Source organism: Panthera uncia, chromosome F1 (assembly GCF_023721935.1).
Source record: "Panthera uncia isolate 11264 chromosome F1, Puncia_PCG_1.0, whole genome shotgun sequence".
Lineage (NCBI taxonomy): Eukaryota > Metazoa > Chordata > Mammalia > Carnivora > Felidae > Panthera > Panthera uncia.
This window is the reverse complement of record NC_064813.1, coordinates 31412304-31430931: the sequence shown is the minus strand read 5'-3', so window position 1 is coordinate 31430931 and position 18628 is coordinate 31412304. Positions and strand designations below refer to the sequence as shown.

General features: G+C 45.3%; 1 protein-coding gene across 1 annotated transcript in view; it reads right to left on the bottom strand.

The window, feature by feature from the left end:
* Positions 1 to 18628, bottom strand: part of KCNH1 (potassium voltage-gated channel subfamily H member 1) — a 331323-nt gene that overhangs the window by 70636 nt on the left and 242059 nt on the right. Inside the window, exon 7 of the mRNA XM_049635049.1 lies at positions 14516 to 14712. Coding sequence (XP_049491006.1) covers positions 14516 to 14712 — 197 coding nt within the window. The remainder of the gene's footprint in view (positions 1 to 14515; positions 14713 to 18628) is intronic.

The following is an 18628-nucleotide window of genomic DNA, read 5'->3' as shown; positions in this document are numbered from 1 at the left end:
ACTATGTGCCAGGCACTGCATGGAGGAATGCAAGGAATAAAAATAGGAGTAAGGCCCCCAAATCCACAGGAAACATCAGATATGTGCTCAATCATACATGAATGATACCTCCTCTAAAGGACCAAACAAAATACCCTGGAAAGACAAATAAGGGAAGAGAAAGATTCTAGCCGGAAGTAGACTGAAGGAGGCTTTGAGTGGGAAAAGTAGAATCTGGATCCTGTTTTGACAGCTGGATTGGGATCAGTGGGAGGAGGTGAGGTAGGGTGAGGGGCGCTCCATGCGAGAGGATGTACATGGAACTAAGTACATGGCACGTGCTGTGACTGCCGGTGCAGCCGGGCATCAGACAACAGCATGAAGGTGCAATTTGCAGCGGGAAGTATGGGTTGACACAAGATCCCTGGACTTTGTTCTGAGGCTGTAAGGGACAATCAAAGGTTTTCAGAATGAGAATCTGAGAGATCAGAGCTGGAAGGTCAACAAAAGGTTGTTCGTAACCATCTGCCGTGGGTATTACTTACCAACATCTCACAACCTCTGCCAGCAGGAAGTTCTCTCTAACGTCTAACACAAACCTCTTTTCTGAGAGCCTGGTGCTTTGTGTGTCTTGTCAATCTCTCTTTGGAGCAGAGTTCCACTGGGTTCTAAGTAGACTACTCATGAGAAAAGCAAAGGAAAATATTTTACTCTAAGATTTAAGGGAACTAGGATGAACCAAATACTTGAACCTTATTCCAAGAACCATCCAGGAGAAGGAACACAGCTTGCACAAGAATATTCTTCATAAGAAAAAAATTCCTGTTCTGGGAAGGGACCCGAGGAGGAGGAGGAGGAGGAGGAGGAGGAGGAGGAGGAGGAAAAGGAGGGAGAGGAAAAAAGGGGAGCAGGGGAGGGGGAGGAAGAGGAAGAAGAGAGGGAAGGAGGGGAGGAAAAGGGTGGTGTCATGACTTAAACTGCATCCCCCCCCCACACAACAAAATGTCCAAGTCCTAAATCCCAGTACCTGTAAACGTGACCTTATTTGGAAATAGATATTTACATGTCTTCTTTGCAGATGTAATTAATTTAAGGATCTGGAGATGAGACTGTCCTAGAATTAGAGCAGGCCCCGAATCCAACAACCAGTATCTTTATAAGAAAAAGGAAAGGTTGATTGGACACACAGAGGCAAGGGATGAAGGCCGTCTGCATACAGAGGCAGAGACTAGAGTTAGGTTTCCACAAGCCAGCAAGTGCCTGGAGCCACCAGAAGCTGGTAGAAGCAAGGAAGGATTCTCCCCTGGAGCTTTCCGAGGGAAAGCCCTGCTGACATCTCACCTTTGGACCTCTGGCCTCCAGAAGTGTGAGAGAGTCAATTTCTGTTGTTTTCGGCTACCCAGTGTGTGGTCATGCATGATGGCAGCCACAGGGAAGTAATACACTTGGGGAAGCCCGGCTAGTGTGTCAGAAGGTGGATGGGACGCCACAGTGCCACTCTCTAGAAGCTTCCAACCTGATGGTTTTATTTTCCTTGGCAAGCTCAAGACTGACAAGGAAAATCAGACTCCTGTACCATACCGGACACACGCAGACAATAGGAAGGGCATGAAAACAAAGTGGAAGCTAGGTCAACAACAATTGACACTTGGAATCTCGACACCATGGCAGCCTAGGAGAGGCAGAAGCCAGGCTCCCCAAGGGGGCTGCTCTTGGCCTCACTGAGGGGAAGAATTAGCATCTACCCCGAACATTTGTTCCCAAGCTCTGGGCTGGGGCCTTTGATGTACTGCTTCCCACTGCTTCCATGAAGGAGTATCTTTTGTGTCCTGAACCAAAGCCTCAGGATCCTAAATAACCTATAGTAAACTCCCTGTGGGGGTTGTAGCCATGAATCATTTGTAAATGCCATGAAAGGTCCCTGGCCCCAAAGGCCCTGCACTCAGAGTACACAGCATGTACAGTTTCTATTCTCCTGTCCCCCTCCCCCCATGTGCTCTGCCCACTATAATTACTAAGGATTTAGGGCTCCAGTCCGTGGCCCCAAATAGGGGCATTTACCTTCTACAAAGTACACATGTGGACAAATAACAACTGACTGCACATGGCATTTTACAGGGTTTTCAAACTTACAAATGTCAGGCTAATCTTTACCTCTACCCCAAAGGAAAAAAAAAACCTAAAAAAACTTCCGTGGCTAAGCCGAGCTGACCCCGCAACCACAGCTGGTAGAGGAACAGGCTGCTGGGGGGTGATCAGATCCAGCAAGTGTTGGTGTATTATCCAGCCTCGTTTAGGACTAATCACTGATGGGAGGAAATCGTGTGTGCAAGCACGCGCGCGCGCACACACACACACACACACACACACACACACACACCAGCAGCAGCAGCACTGCTGGCAGACAGACCAGTCCATTGAGAAGCCTGAAAACTTCCGGCCAAGGGTGCACGAGGGGTGTGCACGCACACAGGCAAACAGTGCCTAGCTCTGCAGAAGGAGACGGTAGCCAAAGCCTGGGCAGTGACCAAGGCACACCTCTCATGCTCCGGCCTCCTGTGGGACCCCTGAGCCCACGGAGCAGTCACCAACAGTGGGAGAGAGAGAAGGAAGAAGTACGGAACACAGGGGGTGCCGCCCTGCACAGGCTGCGGGATGCAACTCTTCCATCAGGGAAGCTGGGGCTGCTGGAAATGGTTGGTTATAGATTCCAAGGAGTTGTGTCGCTTGTAACCGCAGGTAATTAGGAGCTGCCTCCAGCGCTAGTCAGCAAGCCTTGAGCCCTTGAGCCAAAGGCATCCCTGTTCAGGTTCTAACCTGAGAGAAATGTCAGAGTAGAATTAGGAAGAGCTTAAGCAGAAAGCCCAGGATGAAAATCCTGGCACCTTCCCAGCTGCCTCAACATGCGGCCTAATAGAGAAACAAAGCCGCTCTGCAGCTACATTCATCTGGCCCCAGGGCGGAAGGATTGGGAAAGCTGGATTTGGCAGACAAGCTCTTCCCTGGGATTTTCTTCCAGCCCAACTCAGTCCGGGGTTAGCAAAGGCATGCGCCTCCCCAGGCAAAGTTCAGCAACGCCGAGCAGGTGCCAGGTTCCTCTCTTGGATGAATACTATTGGCAAAATCTACTCATCCTCCTGAAATTCTCCAGTCACAGGCATCCTTTACACCTTGACTTCTCAGTCCCCTTTCTTTCCCTGAGCCCTGTTCTTTCCCCAGCTCCTTGCTGTCCTAGGGCAAGAGAAAGTAGTTTCACCTGGAACAGATTTCCAGAGACCTCCCTGGAGCTAAGCGTAAACCAAACAGGGAAGAGATCGGAGAAAGGCAGCACCCTTCCCGCCACCTGAGCCTTATATAATCATTTATTGTCTGTTATGAAATCAAGTGAAATCAAATTCCCATGGCAGGATTCCTCCCTGTGCTTGAGTGAGGGACTTTAGGGAAGGAAAGTTGGCCGCTTTACTGCACGGCATGCTGCTGGCTGCAGAATCCTCAGTAATGTACATGCTTTGTCAGGCTAATTGAAATATAATCGACACACAGCATTCTCTTAGTTTTAGGTGTATGATACAATGATTCGGTATTTGTATACATTGCAAAATGATCACAAGTCCAGTGAACATCCACCACTGAGGATTTTTAGTATCCGATGCCATTTCTTATGCTCACAGGTGTTCTGTTCCTTTTCCATGTTATTCTTCCACCCCCTGCCACCTGCCATTGGATTTGTCCCATGCCTGGGGAAGTCCTCACCCTGCTTCTAGTCACTGGGACCGAGCTTCACTTCTCTGTTCATCCAGATGATTACAGAGGTCCGACAGGGTTAGGACACACTCTCACGCCACACCTCCAGGAAGTGCCAAATGTGTGATGTGCTCCAGCCTAAGCAGGGCAGGATTTTAGGCGCCATAATATGAACAAGTATCCTCTTTTAGAAATTCATACCCTGTGAACCAGAGGCTGTTTTCATGTCTGGTTTAAGCATTTGCAACAAGTGCGCTGGGAAATGCAGCAGAATGCAGGAGCTGTCTGCAAATTGATCTCTGAAGGATAAGGCACCATCTTCCACATGCTGCCTGTAGCAAGGGGCTTTTTAAAAATTAAACCTGTCGTGGAAAATCTGCTGGCTTTTGCTACCACAGGCCGCCCGGGGACAGTCAGGTGGATTTTAAAGCCTGAAAAGTGAGAGGTCTGAGGGGCTGCCAGGCTCCTATAACATCAGCAGGTGTGGTGGGAAGTGCATGGAAGAGATGTCAAGCTCACTCGGGCCCCTGAAAGCATCATGTCCCCTGTGTTGGTCCACTTTTCCCTGGGGTCTCTAGGCACCTCCAGAAAAGTCAAACCCTGATGCTGAAGCTGCCGTACCCTGTGAGTCTGGAACAATTCCCTTCAGGAGTCCTCAAAACCAGGTGGGGAATGAGCAAGAAAAAAACCTGGGGAGTGGGGAAACTGGCCAGTGGATTCCCTCAGGAGGCCCTCTCTTCTCAGATTATTACCGATTAGTAACTCAGATTCACTGTTCTCCACAGACACCTTCCTGATTAAGTATCAGCCATTTAACTGACCATCTGTGCCCTGTCCACAATGAGGCACAGGGGTACCCACAAAGGACAATATTTCTCTCCCAGTCAGGTAAATTCTACCCCCCCCCCCACCCCTGATCAATACCCATCTCAAAATCTCCTCACAGCCCTTGCTAACTACTTCTGGGCTAGAAAGGGCCTTAGACTCATTGCTACCCTATACCCATTCTGCTGTTAAGGCCTCTCTGCAGCCCTGGATGAGTTTGGCCTTAGCCTGATCTTCAGGGGCCTGCCCAGGTCCACAGCTCCAGTCAAGCTGGCACCCAGAGCTGAAGGTCATTCCTCTGGCTTCTCATGATGGACTTAAACTTGCTTCACAAGGCTCTGCTTCCTCTGGGGAGTGCTAACCCCAGATTAGTGAGCTGGGGTCTCCATTTTCAGGAGGGGCACAAAAGCAAGAATATGGTCTTGGTGATTGCCAGACTTGGGCTCAAATTCCAGCTCCATTTAGCTTACTGGATCCATGGAAAATTATTTAACCTAATTGAGCCTCCGTTTCCTCAGCATCTTAATGAGATAATGCCTACAAATGCATTAGTGCATAGGTGGCCTGGGAGACACTCAATAAATGGGGGTGATTATTATTATCTTATGCTGGCATCAGTGGTACCTGTAGAAGCTGAGATACCTCGATACTCAGGGCCTGGGAAAGAGAAAATGGGAGAGGGATGAGATGGGATATATGGGCAAAGTTTCAGAGACAGACAGAAGGCGAGATCTCTAAACTATCTCATAGTCAAGGCTTTAAAAACTTAAACTGGGGCACCTGGGTGGCTCAGCTGGTTAAGCATCTGACTTAAGCTCAAGCCATGATCTCACAGTTCATGCGTTCAAGCCCTGTGCCAGGCTCTGTGCTGACAGCTAGGAGCCTAGAGCTGCTTCACATTCTGTGTTTCCCTCTCTCTCTGCCCCTCCCCTGCTCATTCTCTGTTTGTCTGTCTCTCTCTCAAAAAGAAATAAACATTTAAAAAAAAAACAATATAACAAGAAGTGGGCACATGCCCAATATCGGCTGGTGTACTTTTATGATCATTTGTTGGTTGGATGGATAGTTGTTTGGTCCACTCATTCGTTCATTCATTCATTTAATTATTGAATTCTTGCTTTGTACCAAGCTCTAAGAGAGCTAATCAGGAAAGAGAGGTAAATCAGGCAGACAAGGTCTAGCCCTTACAGAGCTTCTAGACTGCAAAGGAAGACCTACAGTGAACAGTTAATTGGAAGCATGATAAGACCTACAAAGAGAAGGTGACTGATACTTACTGGATCAAAAGACGGGGGGGGGGTCTCACCTACCCTAGAGAGATTAAAGAGAAGCTATATGGAGTCAGGGCCCCATTGTGGATTTAGAATTTCACTCTAGAAGCCTAAATTAAATATAGGAAGGACAAACCAGTAAGTGGTACTAGTAACAAGTAAATTGCAACCAGCAAAGTTTGCAATGAGAAGCACCAAAATTGGGTGGGTCTGTGACACACATTATACCAGAAACCATCCACACGGACATCTGGACTGGATTAGATTTTGTGTGTGAGCTCCTGATGCAGGTGTTCAAAGCCCCCTTGGGGGGGAGGGGCTGAACTAACATTTGCTTCCATTAATCTAACATCTTAGAAGGTAGTTATTATTATGACAGGTCACCTGGGTTGAAATCCTAACTCTCCACTTACTAAAAGCACAGGCTAGAAAAAAAACCTCCATGACTCACTGGCAAGATGTATAAGAACACGTTCAAAGCCAAAGCGCAAATTTTTAAGAGTGGAAGGAGGACTTAAATGGGAACAAGGAAGCACAGAAACATGGCAGATGGGGTCAGAACATGAAGTTTGACTGGGCCAATAAGGGACTACTGAAGCCAGGGAGAAAACATCTGTCGGCAGCCTTTTATTAGCACGTGCACTGCCAAACCAAGGACAAACTGCTCTTTGCCACCAAGGCTGACTGCACACTGGAAATGGATGAGCCACTGGGCCCCTGAGAGGTGAGGGGGGAAAGCTGAGTTCAGGGGGATGTTCAGAAAGCTGGTAGAGTCTGCCCACAATCTCTGCTTGGGATTTCACTGAGGACCGAGGGACCAGGATTCCCACTGTGCTGGAGTTCTCTTTGGCTTCTTGATGTTTCCCAGACAAGTCCTGTCTATTCTACAAGTCACCGACCATGTAAAACAGAAGAGACATTAAAGACAATCTAGTCCCTGTTTCCAAGAGATGTTCTGTAAAATACCAGCTCTGACAGATGTTAATAGGTATATTATAGTAGATAGTAGAAATTTGCAGGTGGAATTCAAAAACTGTTCAGGGGGCAAATAAATGTGCAAAATGCTAGACCAAGCATCTGAGACCTCAGGAAGCCAGCTTGCTCACCTGGGGACTGAACCCACAATCTGGGACTCGTTAGTACTCCCCTATTTATTACAAGTCAATCACACGTTTCTAAGAAAATATTAGGCAGGTACATTACTCTCCAAAGGACTGCATTGGCCTTATGGTTCTCTGAACTTGGACAGATCTTTTTTTTTTTTTTTTAACTTGTGGTAAACACACTATGTAATAGTGCATCAGGATTGATAAGGCTTAAGATAAGTTACGACTTCCCTCCCCCAGCACCTTCTCCACATTAGACTCTACCATTCCCTCTATCCATTCTGTCACAGGAGGAAGTCAGGATCTGTGATGAGTCCAACGGAGCCATTCTTTACCAAACCTCACTGATGAATCACTTGTTCCTTTGGTACTACCTGAGAGGTCTAGGCACAGATCTTGAAATCACCTGTCTGGGAGATTTCTAGGTGTTAAATTTCAGCCCCTACTCCCCTTTTAAAACTTTTAGCACTTGATGGCATCTCTTCATTTCCAGAAAAGCTAAGCTCAACAATAACAATAGTGAGAGCAACACATACACTGAGATCTTGCTATGACAAAGTACCCTTCTAAGGTACTACTATTATTCCTGTTTTATAAATGAATGAATTGAGGCCCAGGGAGGTTGGGTTACTGGCCCAAGGTCACTAAGGAGAGCCAAGACTTGAACCCAAGAACTCTGACTCTAGAGTCCACATCTGTAACCATCACTCTCTATTGCCTCCATATGCTTATTCTATGAGCCACACTATTAGGACTCCTGCTCTCCTTCTTCACTCTGCTACCCTCATTCCCATGGATAATGGAAGGAAAGTAACTTGACTGTGCACTTGCTATGTGTAAGGCACTGTGGGTGGCCCACGATTATCTTTCCCAAAGCTACCTTTTGGGGTAGATAGTATGAATCCACAAAACAGGAATAGCTGTAGTTGTTCAATCTCCTCCTGCACCCTCACCCCCAGCTAGCAAGTGGCTGAGCCCAGATACAGTGATCTAGCTTCAAAGATCACATTCACTCCAGAACTTTATTGCTCCTTGGAAATGGCCACATATACCCAAACCAGCTGCATTTCAAGCTGATTCATAACAAAGCATGGAGCATTTTCATTTTCTCCCACACCCCAGGGATCATGATGGGGGTCTGCTATGTGTTTTGGGAGCACTAGGGAGAATGCCTAAGGATCCATGGAAGTCTACATAGGTCCCTAACATCATCCCCTGATCCTCTTGAGGGAAAAGGGACTTGGCTTTGATTTTTATGTTGTTTTCCTGAAAGAATTGTGGTCTTACCACTCACATGACCTATCCCTTCCCCAACCCTGATTCCAAAACCCTGATTTTATTATCTTTATAGCTTGACAGTCTAATGGATGATTTTTATTCCACAGAAGCCCTCACTATGGAAGAATGACAAAAAATATATATATATGGGCTATGTAGAGATCATTTTTAAAACTTAGGCTGTGATGATTCAGTGGGAAAGGGGATATATTTCCAAGCACCTGGCCTTTTGATCTTTCCATCTTATCACCTTCTACAAGAATTTGTGCAGAAGGAAAACAGAGGCTTTCCAACGCCAGTTCTGAGCAGAGCTCTTTTTCCAAGCCTCCAATGCTTTCACCTTCTCCGCTCCAGAATAAAATGCCCTTTGGTTATGAGGTGTTGTGTGTGTGGGGGGGGGGGGGGGGGGGTGTTGAAAAGTACATATAGTATTCAAGATAGTTCACTATGGCAACCTCAGTTTTAGAAAACAGGCATTATTAGTAGGCCCCTGTTTTGAAGCCACCAGTAACTACAGTCTCAGCTCCTTCCAAACTCACTAGGTTGGGACCTTATCAAGCTAAGAAAAATCTATCTTGGAACAAATTATCATAGGCAAACGCTACACAAAACATACTCAAAACCACAACAACATTGGCTTTAAAAATAAAGCCCCACACACAGAGAATGAGAACCACCCTACCAATTACCTACATGCCAATTATCCCGTGCACAGAATGCTGTTAATTACCTAATTGCTTGTCTACAATACATCATTTAATTGTGAGACATTTTCTCTACTGTCCTAATGATGAGCAGGAAGACCCAATCTCCTAGCTAGCACCTGGGAAAGGAACCCTCATCCCAGGTTGAAAGGACAGTAGAGCCCAAGTGAGACACTAATTAAACAAAGGGTCTGGTTATAAACAAAGGTGAGCAAAGCATGAACTCAGAACTTCTGAGACCGAAGACAGAGAGAAAAAATGGGCTGCAGGAAGGAGAAGGTATAAATAGGTATTGAGCAGTTCCTACAGGTACTATGTCACTGTTTGGTTGTAATGCATGTGATCTTCTCAATAAACCTAATTAGGAGAGACTTTTATTAGACTCTTTTTACAGATGAGCCTAGAATAGTTTAGGAACTTTCACAAGAGCACACAGCTGGTCAGTAGCCAAAACCAGGATTCAAACCTAGGTCCCTAGCCCCAAAGTGGGTGCTCTGTTTCGTAAGTTCTAATATCATGGCCTGCGTAGCCTGCTGTTTAACCAAAGGGAGGTGTGCTATGCCTCCCACACACCCCGGCTGTGGTGTGGCTGTCACTCTGTTGGGGGGAACATCTTGTGTCCCCAGACTGGGATTTACTGTACAGATTTCTGAGTGTGCTGGGCGATAGTGAAGATACTTTGGAGACACTCTGTTCCACCCCTGAAAGGTCAGTGAACTGGGAGAAAGCAGAAGCCAAAGAATGCCAGCATGGGAGAAGCTGCACAGGACGATGCGATGCTGCTTAGCAGCAGGAGCACGTGCAGAGTTTGGAACCTGCCACCTACTGGCTGGGTGACCTTGGAGAAGTGATTCTCTTCTCCACAGGGCCACAGGGCCCTAGTTTATTCCCTGGAGAAACGGGACTGATACTATAATGTCATGGCGTTATTCTGAGGATTTAATAAACAGACATGAAACACATACCAACTTTGGGACGTAACTTGCAGCTTGCACAATATCAGGAGTGGGTAATAATGTTACTATTAGTATTGTGCAAAGCTCTGATTGCAGAAAAAAGACCACTCAGGGCCTTGAGGAAAATTCCCGGAGAGCCTTCACCCCAGAGTGCCAAGGGTCTGGGAGGAGGAAGGCTCTTCCTCCCCTTCTTTTCATGGACAACCACATGCAACCTCCCTTAGAGGAAACAAGGATGCTGTGCTTTCCTCTTAGAAAAATCCTGACTCCCTGGCTGACTTAAGATGTCAGAATGGCCTAATTTTTCCCTCCATGAATGAAACTGGCAAAAATAGTGAGGGAATGCTGACCTCTCTACTGGCAGGAGCCAAGCACCATGTCAGCATTCCAGAGCAGCTGCAGGAGGTACAGAGAACCCTGGAATAACACCTGCCCCACAGAACATTCTGCAGAGTGAGTACCCTATATAAGCAAAGGCAGAAGAGCTGCCTTCTTTTTTTTTAAGTTTATTTATTTTGAGAGAGAGAGAGTACAAGTAGGGGAGGGGCAGAGAGAGAGAGAGACAGAATCCTAAGCAGGCTCTGAACTGTCAGCACAAAGCCTGATATGGGGCTCGATCCTATGAACCATGAGATCATGACCTGAGCCAAGACCAAGAGTTGGACACTTAACCAACTGAGCCACCCAGGCACCCCAAGCTTCCTTCTTTTTATTTTCCAAAAGGCACAAGATAATAAAGAGTAGAAGGGGCGCCTGGGTGGCTCAGTCAGTTGAACGTCCGACTTCAGCTCAGGTCATGATCTCGCGGTTTGTGAGTTCGAGCCCCGCGTGGGGCTCTGTGCTGACAGCTCAGAGCATGGAGCCTGCTTCGGATTCTGTGTCTCCTTCTCTCTCTGCCCCTTCCCCACTCATGCTCTGTCTCTCTCTGTCTCTCAAAAATGAATAAACGTTAAAAAAATTAAAAAAAAAAAAGATAATAAAGAGTAGAGTGAAGTAGGGTGTCAAGTGGGTAAAACAAAATAATAACCCACAATGTAACTGAGCCTGTACTGTGTGAGATCCTGTGTGTGAGCTTTGCCGGTATTATCTTATTTAATCCTCACAATTATCCTATGAGGTAGAACTTCTCATCATCCTCATTTTACAGTTGAGGAAGCACTTAGGACTTGCAGAAGCACTAAGTGGCAGAGGTAGGACACAGACCCAGGTCTCATCTGGCTCAGTGCCCATAGGCAAGGAAATCCAAAGGTCAAAATGCAGGATTGGCTTCAGGGTCCTGCCTTTCATCCTTGCCTATGACCTCAGGCGTCTTTGGAGGAAACAGAGGAAGGTGACATGTCCCTTCCTGAGTTGGGTCCCAACAGCAGTGCAGAGAGCTGGGCGGTGCTCACACACATGGATTCAGGGAAAAAGGGACGAGGCTTAGAATGCAGAGGCCAGGGGAGGCCACGAAGCTGTGAGAATCAGCAAGAGGCCTATCAGCAAGAGGCCTGGGCGATAAGTCATTTCTGGCTCCAATTCCTTCATTACTGACACAGCTCTGTGACCTTTCTATAAAAGGTCATATTTGTGAAATGAGGGTGGTAGGAAAATGGAGGGGATACTGGATGGCCATTGACGCACCTTCCAGCTCAGAGTTTTTGCTGTGCGCTAGAGGACGTCGACAGAACCAAACAACTCCCCAAACAGATGTCAAAGGCACTATGTTCTCAGGAATCTTTGCAAATAACACTCAATTTTGCCAAGATAGAAACAGCCACAAGAATACACTTCACTTTGCCAGAAAAAAAATAGCTACAAGAATAATTCATGCATGTAATGTTCTTGTCTTCTATGCCCTATGTAACTATGAATTAATTCTCAGAAGGACACAATGAGAGATTACAATGGCAACACCAAAACATGACAGCCTCTTTTTTCCAAGAAAAAGAATGGCTACTCTTCTTGTAAAGAACCTCACTAAAATTGTGCCAGACTCAGAGGCATTTGCGATTGGAAAGACATTTGAAGGTCAACTAATGTGACTCTCCATTGGATGCCTCAGGGCCCTCTGCAATATCTCTGAGGGGTATCAGGGGAATGTCTAAATACCTTAAGGACCACCTGATCTTTCTCATATCTTCTACAGCTTGGATGCTTCCTCTACACCTTGTGTCCATACAGACCCCACCTAATCTTCCTCCATGACAGCCTTTCTGAAATACTACCCTTGAGTCTTCCCTTCCGCAAGAGCAGTCAAGCATTCTGTACTTATGAAGATAGTCTGACCATGGAGGCACTGCTGTTCTTGTTTTTTTTTTTTTTATAAGACAGATTTATTTGATCCACAATTATTCCAAAATGATTACTACTCCAAATAACCCAAACTGTGTTTTTTTCAACCTATATTATCAGCGGCACCGAAAGCTGATTATAATCAACTTCCTCTCATAAAAAGAAGGAAAAAATTTAAAAAATAGACTTTAGAAGAATCCACGTGGCTAAAAGTACCACTAGCAAGCATTCCATGTTCCCAAATAAACAAATAAGAACTGTTAATGCACACTTCAACACCACTGCCCATTCCCAATGAGAATTCAAATGGCCAGCTTTCAAATCACAGAACCATAAAAACAATCCACAACCTTACATTGTATGATGTGGAAACTGAGGCCTAGAGAGATTCCATCTCTTTGTCCTTGGCAAGCCAAATGTTTATTAATCCTCTGTACTGGGTTAGGCACTGGGGCTACCCAGGTACCCAGGCCTTGCCCTCTTGGGCCTCTGAGCAGGGACTCACAAGCATATATTAGGGGTAACCAGGTAATAGGCCTTTGGAACTTGTACAAGTAACTTGAAAGACAAAAGGCTGATTCCTTTCTCTGTGCCTTGGCTCAAACTGCTCCCACGATAGCTTATATAAATCATACTTCTTGTACTTAGCCTCCGGTACTACATTTATCCTTCCTGTGTTGATCTTCTCTGTTAGACTTTAGGTTCCTGGAAACGAGGAACTGAGTATTATTCAGCTTTATATGTCTAGTCTCATTCAGCTGGTGTGTACTGGGTTTGATGAGTGAATGAGTAAACATTTCAGTAGTCTTAAGGGTTAGTAGGCACTTGTCACACAGAGAAGGAGAAAAAAGAATGCCTGGCTGAGGACGCCCAGGGCTCTGAAGGGTGTGGTGCTTGCAGAGCTGTGCAGAGTCCTCATGGTGGGAGTGTTCAGGGTGGTAGCAGTGGGCATGGCAAGAGTGGCTGAGGTTTTGGCTTGGGAGTTAAGTCAGGGCCAGATGTGAAAAGCCACACAAGCCATGGTGAAGCATACAGACATTATCCTAAAGTTAGGTTGAGGGCAAAAAGTCTTCACAAAGGAAGGGACATGATCCCATTTGTTTTTAAGGTCATACGATCGGCCAAAGGAGGAAGTGCCATGTCGAGGACAGATACAAGCGGGAGCCTGTTGCATGGTGCCAGAAACAGGAAAGGTCTGCATCCGGGTGCTGTGTCCCAAGAGCTCAGGGAGAGCCCCAAGGATGGAAGTAGAGTGTGGACCCAGGTTTGAGAGCTTAGGTGGAACTCAAAGGATTTGAGGAGTAACCTGAGACATGGGAGACTGGGAAGAAGCATCAACCATGATGCCAGCATTTCTAACTTGGAACCCCAGGGTGATACAATGTCAACAGAGGCAAGGACCTTAAGAAGAGGAACAGTTTTGGAGGAAAGGTTATGAGGTCATTTACTGAAAGATTCCTATGATAATCCCTATAGGCGGTTTCTATGGGTCAGAGCTACCTTGTTAACTAAAAGAGATAGATGAAGTACAAGAAAGTCGGACATGAAAAACCTAAAGAGTACAAGACGAATAGTTTAGTCCTCACAGAGGCAGATGGAACCTGATGATCTGAGGGTTGAAAGAAACCATTTCAGACCAGAAATCTTCTCTGGGTCTTAAAATGGCTCATTTCTCAAACCCTTAAATCAGCAGGTGTATACAAGATACTCTCTAGGCAATCAGATTCCATACCTTTCTGATTTTCTGGGCCCAACTGAATCATCTTCATAGCTTTTAAAAATTATTATTATCAGCTGGCGAATGGCCTCACACCATTTAGTGAGTCCTAGTCACCAAGGAGAGTTCAGTTTATTTGAATTAAGTAGCCCCAGTCAGTCACTTTTCTGACTAATGACCTCATCTTTTTTTTAATTTAATTTTATTTTTTTTTCAATATATGAAATTTATGGTCAAATTGGTTTCCATACAACACCCAGTGCTCATCCCAAAAGGTGCCCTCCTCAATACCCATCACCCACCCTCCCCACCCTCCCACCCTCCATCAACCCTCAGTTTGTTCTCAGTTTTTAAGAGTCTCTTATGCTTAATGACCTCATCTTTTGCTCATCTTTTCAAAATGCCAGAAGGTCTAGATATTGCTGGGGAAAAGCCCACGGACACATGAACCAACCCCTTCTGCAGCAAAGTTAATCCATCTTTTCAATCTAGCAACATTTCTGTTTCCCTTATTTCATAGCAAAAGCTCTGAAGAGCAAGCCATGCACAGAACCACTGCTCCACTTAAATAAACCGCGAAAGGACTTTTCCCGCCCATGTGGTTATCTTAAGTGCACAGAGACTGTTCTTGATAGAAAAGAAACCAAAACTGCCAGCTTACCCTCTTCCTCAAGTTGTAGGTGAGAATGAGGTTCCGGGAGAAGGAGTGGGAAAAGGCTGTGTAGAATTCTAGCACTTTCTGCAGGGCATCCCGTTTGATCACATGCAGGTCACAGTAGGTCAAGGCCCTAACATTGGCACAGGACTGGGCAAGGGTGGCTTCCTTCCAGAACACATCTCCAAACACGTCTCCTTTCCCTAGGGAGAGAAAGTGGTGGTGAAGAAAGTGTCAGCCAGAAGGCGTCTGGCCATCCAGGTTGGCTTCCCTTTGTCTCCCCAAATTGTTGTCCATTTGGCATTCTACAACTTAGGCTCAGAAAAGGAAAAAAAACCACAGGTTTTATTTTGAACCTTAACAACACGTAACTTAAGGAACTTTAAAATACCGTATAAGACATGTCAAAGTTTAACCAATGACTTTAGGGTCATTGACTATTAGTTACCTCCTGAACAGCCTATCCAAACGGGGAACTCCTTATTATTCTTTTTTTTTCTTTTTGAGAGATTTGCATTTAAAAAATTTTTTTTTCAATATATGAAATTTATCATCAAATTGGTTTCCATACAACACCCAGTGCTCATCCTATTATTCTTTATCACACCCCCATTTCCCCAAAACGCCAATCATAATCTATAACTACATCATTTGTCTCCTTGTTTGCTGTGTAACTCCCAATAGGAGAGTTCCCTCCACGTCACACAGTGTCTGGCACCTAACAGGAGTTCTGTCAATATGTGCAGGCAAAAGAGAAGTAAGGAAGGAGGCTGAATTATGGATCTCCATTCATGCAACTGACTGAGAGGTGACTAGTATGGAGAAGGTGTGGACTCTCCATCAGGAGCTGAAGATCAAGAGAGGTCTCCTCTGTTTAGGATGATCCGCGTGGAAAAAGGCAGGCGAGGGTGGAGTTCACTCTCTCCCATACTCTGTCCACTGCCCTAAGGCTTATGTTTGCGTGGTGTCTCATTCCTCACCTTCTCTCCCCCACCTCCTTCCATGTTCCTCACCCTTGCCAAAGGCCCTCCTGCTAGTATAAAAACATGGGCCCCATACACTTGGCATCTCCAGGACCCTCCATGCCTGGCATTCCACAAGAGGATATTTAGTAAGTCAACAGAGTACTAATCCCACATAACCATCTTCTGGATCAAACTTGTATCAATCTCTTTTAATCACCTGCTTTTCACATCTAGGGATATTCTCCCTATCTTTCCCAAAGTCCAACATTTTGACATATGTCTAATGGAAAGCCCAATCCCTTGCCAGCACAGCCTCTGGTTATAAATGGCTTGAAATGTTGTTTATCTTGCCTCTAAATTTTCAGCACAGATAAACACAAATTTGAATCTTCAGGGAGCTGGAGAGGACTATTCCGGGGGCAATAAACAAGGCTACGAGGGTAGAGAGTAACTCTCACAACCCTCAAGGGTTGTTGGCCTATGTATCCAGACCAGCCACACTTCTCTGCAGGAACCTGGGTACCCATGACTCCATATGATTAACAGGCAAGTGTTTTCCTCATTCAGGCCAAGGAGGCAATTAGACTCCCAAGCACCTGGACAGAACTAGATCTTTTCTCAAATGCCAAAGTATCCATTCTTATATATAAGGTACTCCAGGGGCACAGCCTTCTCCAAGCACCTCCACAGCATGAGCTGGAAATCAAGTGCACTAGACACATTACTTCACAGTTTCCTATGTGTTTGTGTGGCAATGTATACTTCTGATTTATGAAAATCATTTTACAGACTCAGTATCAACAAGACACATGCATGAGGATGTAGATAAAAATTTTTAGATAAAAGTGCTTTTAAAACTGTGCTAGTTCAATTCCCTTCCCAGGTGTTTTTCAATCATCTGTACTATGAGGGGGTTACTTTGGGGTGGGGGCCACTGCATGGGAATGCTTCTCTCTGTGGGATGCTACCAGCTTCCGTGGAGATGGGCTCATTCAGTGTGTGCTTCCTGGTACTGAGTTCTAACCAACAAGGCTGGCCATTAGTTCATGCATAACAAACATTCTACAACTGCCCCCCCCCTCACTGTGCTGCAATGCCTCCCATGCCTTTCATTTTTATGTAATCTTATTCTTCTAGAGAGAGCTCTTCCAACATGCAGTATGGTAGACAGTCAAAAAATGGACCCCATCTGTAGGCTGCAACTTACATCAAGAGGCAAGCCCTAATTTCCTTCCCCTTGATTCTCAACTTGTCTTAGTCCCTTGTCTTGAGTGTGACAGAAGTGACTGGGACTTTAAGGCAAGATCATAAGAAGCCTTGCAGCTTCAGCCTGGGTGTCCTGGAACACTTACTCTTAGGATGCCCATTCTTGGAACCCAACCACCACGTTTTGAGAAGAATAAGCCATGCAAGAGGTCACATATCAGTGCTCTGGTGGACAGCCCAGCTGAGCTCTCTGCTGACAGCCAGCCTCTGTCAGTCACTTAAATAAGCCATCCCGGCTGGCCCATCAGACCAATCAAGCCTTCGGATGCCCGCAGCCCCAGCCAACACTTGTGTGCGGGCCACATGCAGAAAGCCCAAGTCAGAACCAACCAGCTGGGCTAAACAACCCACAGAATGGTGAGAAACAGTAACAAATTCCTTACACCACTAAATTTGGGGGAAGTTTATGCAGAAATAGGTAACGAGAACACACAGAATTGTGGAGCTCTGGGCTGAGAAGCCTGTGAGAAATTACTTAGTAAGTTACTTAATATTTCAGCAAAACATCACAAATCACCCCCAACTCTGAGCTGGCAGCACCCCACATCCCTCCCTGAAAGAATGAGACAAGAAAGAGCAAGGAGTGGCTCTCACAGGAGCAGATTTTCCTGAGTGTTTTGTGTATCAGTGCGAAAATGTAGAATTTACAAATCTTGTATCTCCTATTGGGATGAGATGTGGTATAACTAAGCCAGAACAATTGAGAGTACAAGATCATTGGTAATACCATCTGATTCTCATTAAGATTATAGCTGACCCTTGAAGAACATGGGTTTGAACTGCACAGGACCACTTACATGTGGATTTTGTCCAATAAATACAGTATGCCACCAAAAATGTATTTTCTCTTCCTTATGATTTTCTTGATAACATTTTCTTTTCTCTGATTTACTTTATTGTAATAACACAGTATATTATACATATAAGATAGAAAATCCATCCTATATGTATTACATGTTAATTGACTATTTTATCAGTAAGGCTTCTGGTCAACAGTAGGCTATTAGTAGTTAAGTTTGGTGGGAGTTAAAAGTTGTACATGGATTTTCGTTTTTTTTTTTTAATTTTTTAATGTTTATTTATTTTTGAGAGAGAGCCAGAGTGAGAGCAGGGGAGGGGCAGAGAGAGAGGAAGACACAGAATCTGAAGCAGGCTCCAGGCTCTGAGCTGTCAGCATAGAGCCCAATGTAGGGCTCGAACCCACAAACTGCGAGATCATGACCTGAGCTGAAGTCGGACTCTTAAGCAACTAAGCCACCCAGATGCCCCTATTATACGTGGATTTTCAACTGTACAGAGTGTCAGCACCCCTAACCCTCACCTTATGTAAGGGTCATTTGTCCTTCATTTATTTTTTCTTAATTTTTTAAATGTTTATTTATTATTTTGAGAGAGAGAGAAAGAGAGAGAGAGAGACAGAGCATGAGCAGGGGAGGGGCAGAGAGAGAGGGAGACACAGAATCCGAAGCAGGCTCCAGGCTCTGAGCTGTCAGCACAGAGCCCAACGTGGGGCCCAAACTCATGAACCGTGAAATCATGACCTGAGCCCAAGTCGGACGCTCAACCGACTGAGCCACCCAGGCGCCCCAATTGTCCTTCATTTAAACAAAATCTAATGTGTGAGCATTACACTTCTCAAACAAGTTTGGAGTAGTTTTTCCAATTATAAAAGAACCCAGAAAGTAAAATAATAGCTGCTCATGTGTATTCAACATATGAACTTATCTGTAAAAATTCCGTTTATAAATGACTCTTCAGGGGCACACTTATTGCCTAAAACAAAGGACAACCATCTTATGGTTGAAACACACCATGAAATTTATAAGCATCTTTAGAAATGACAACATGCCTACTGTGAAAACTTTTCCAATCAAAGGTTTGACAGAAA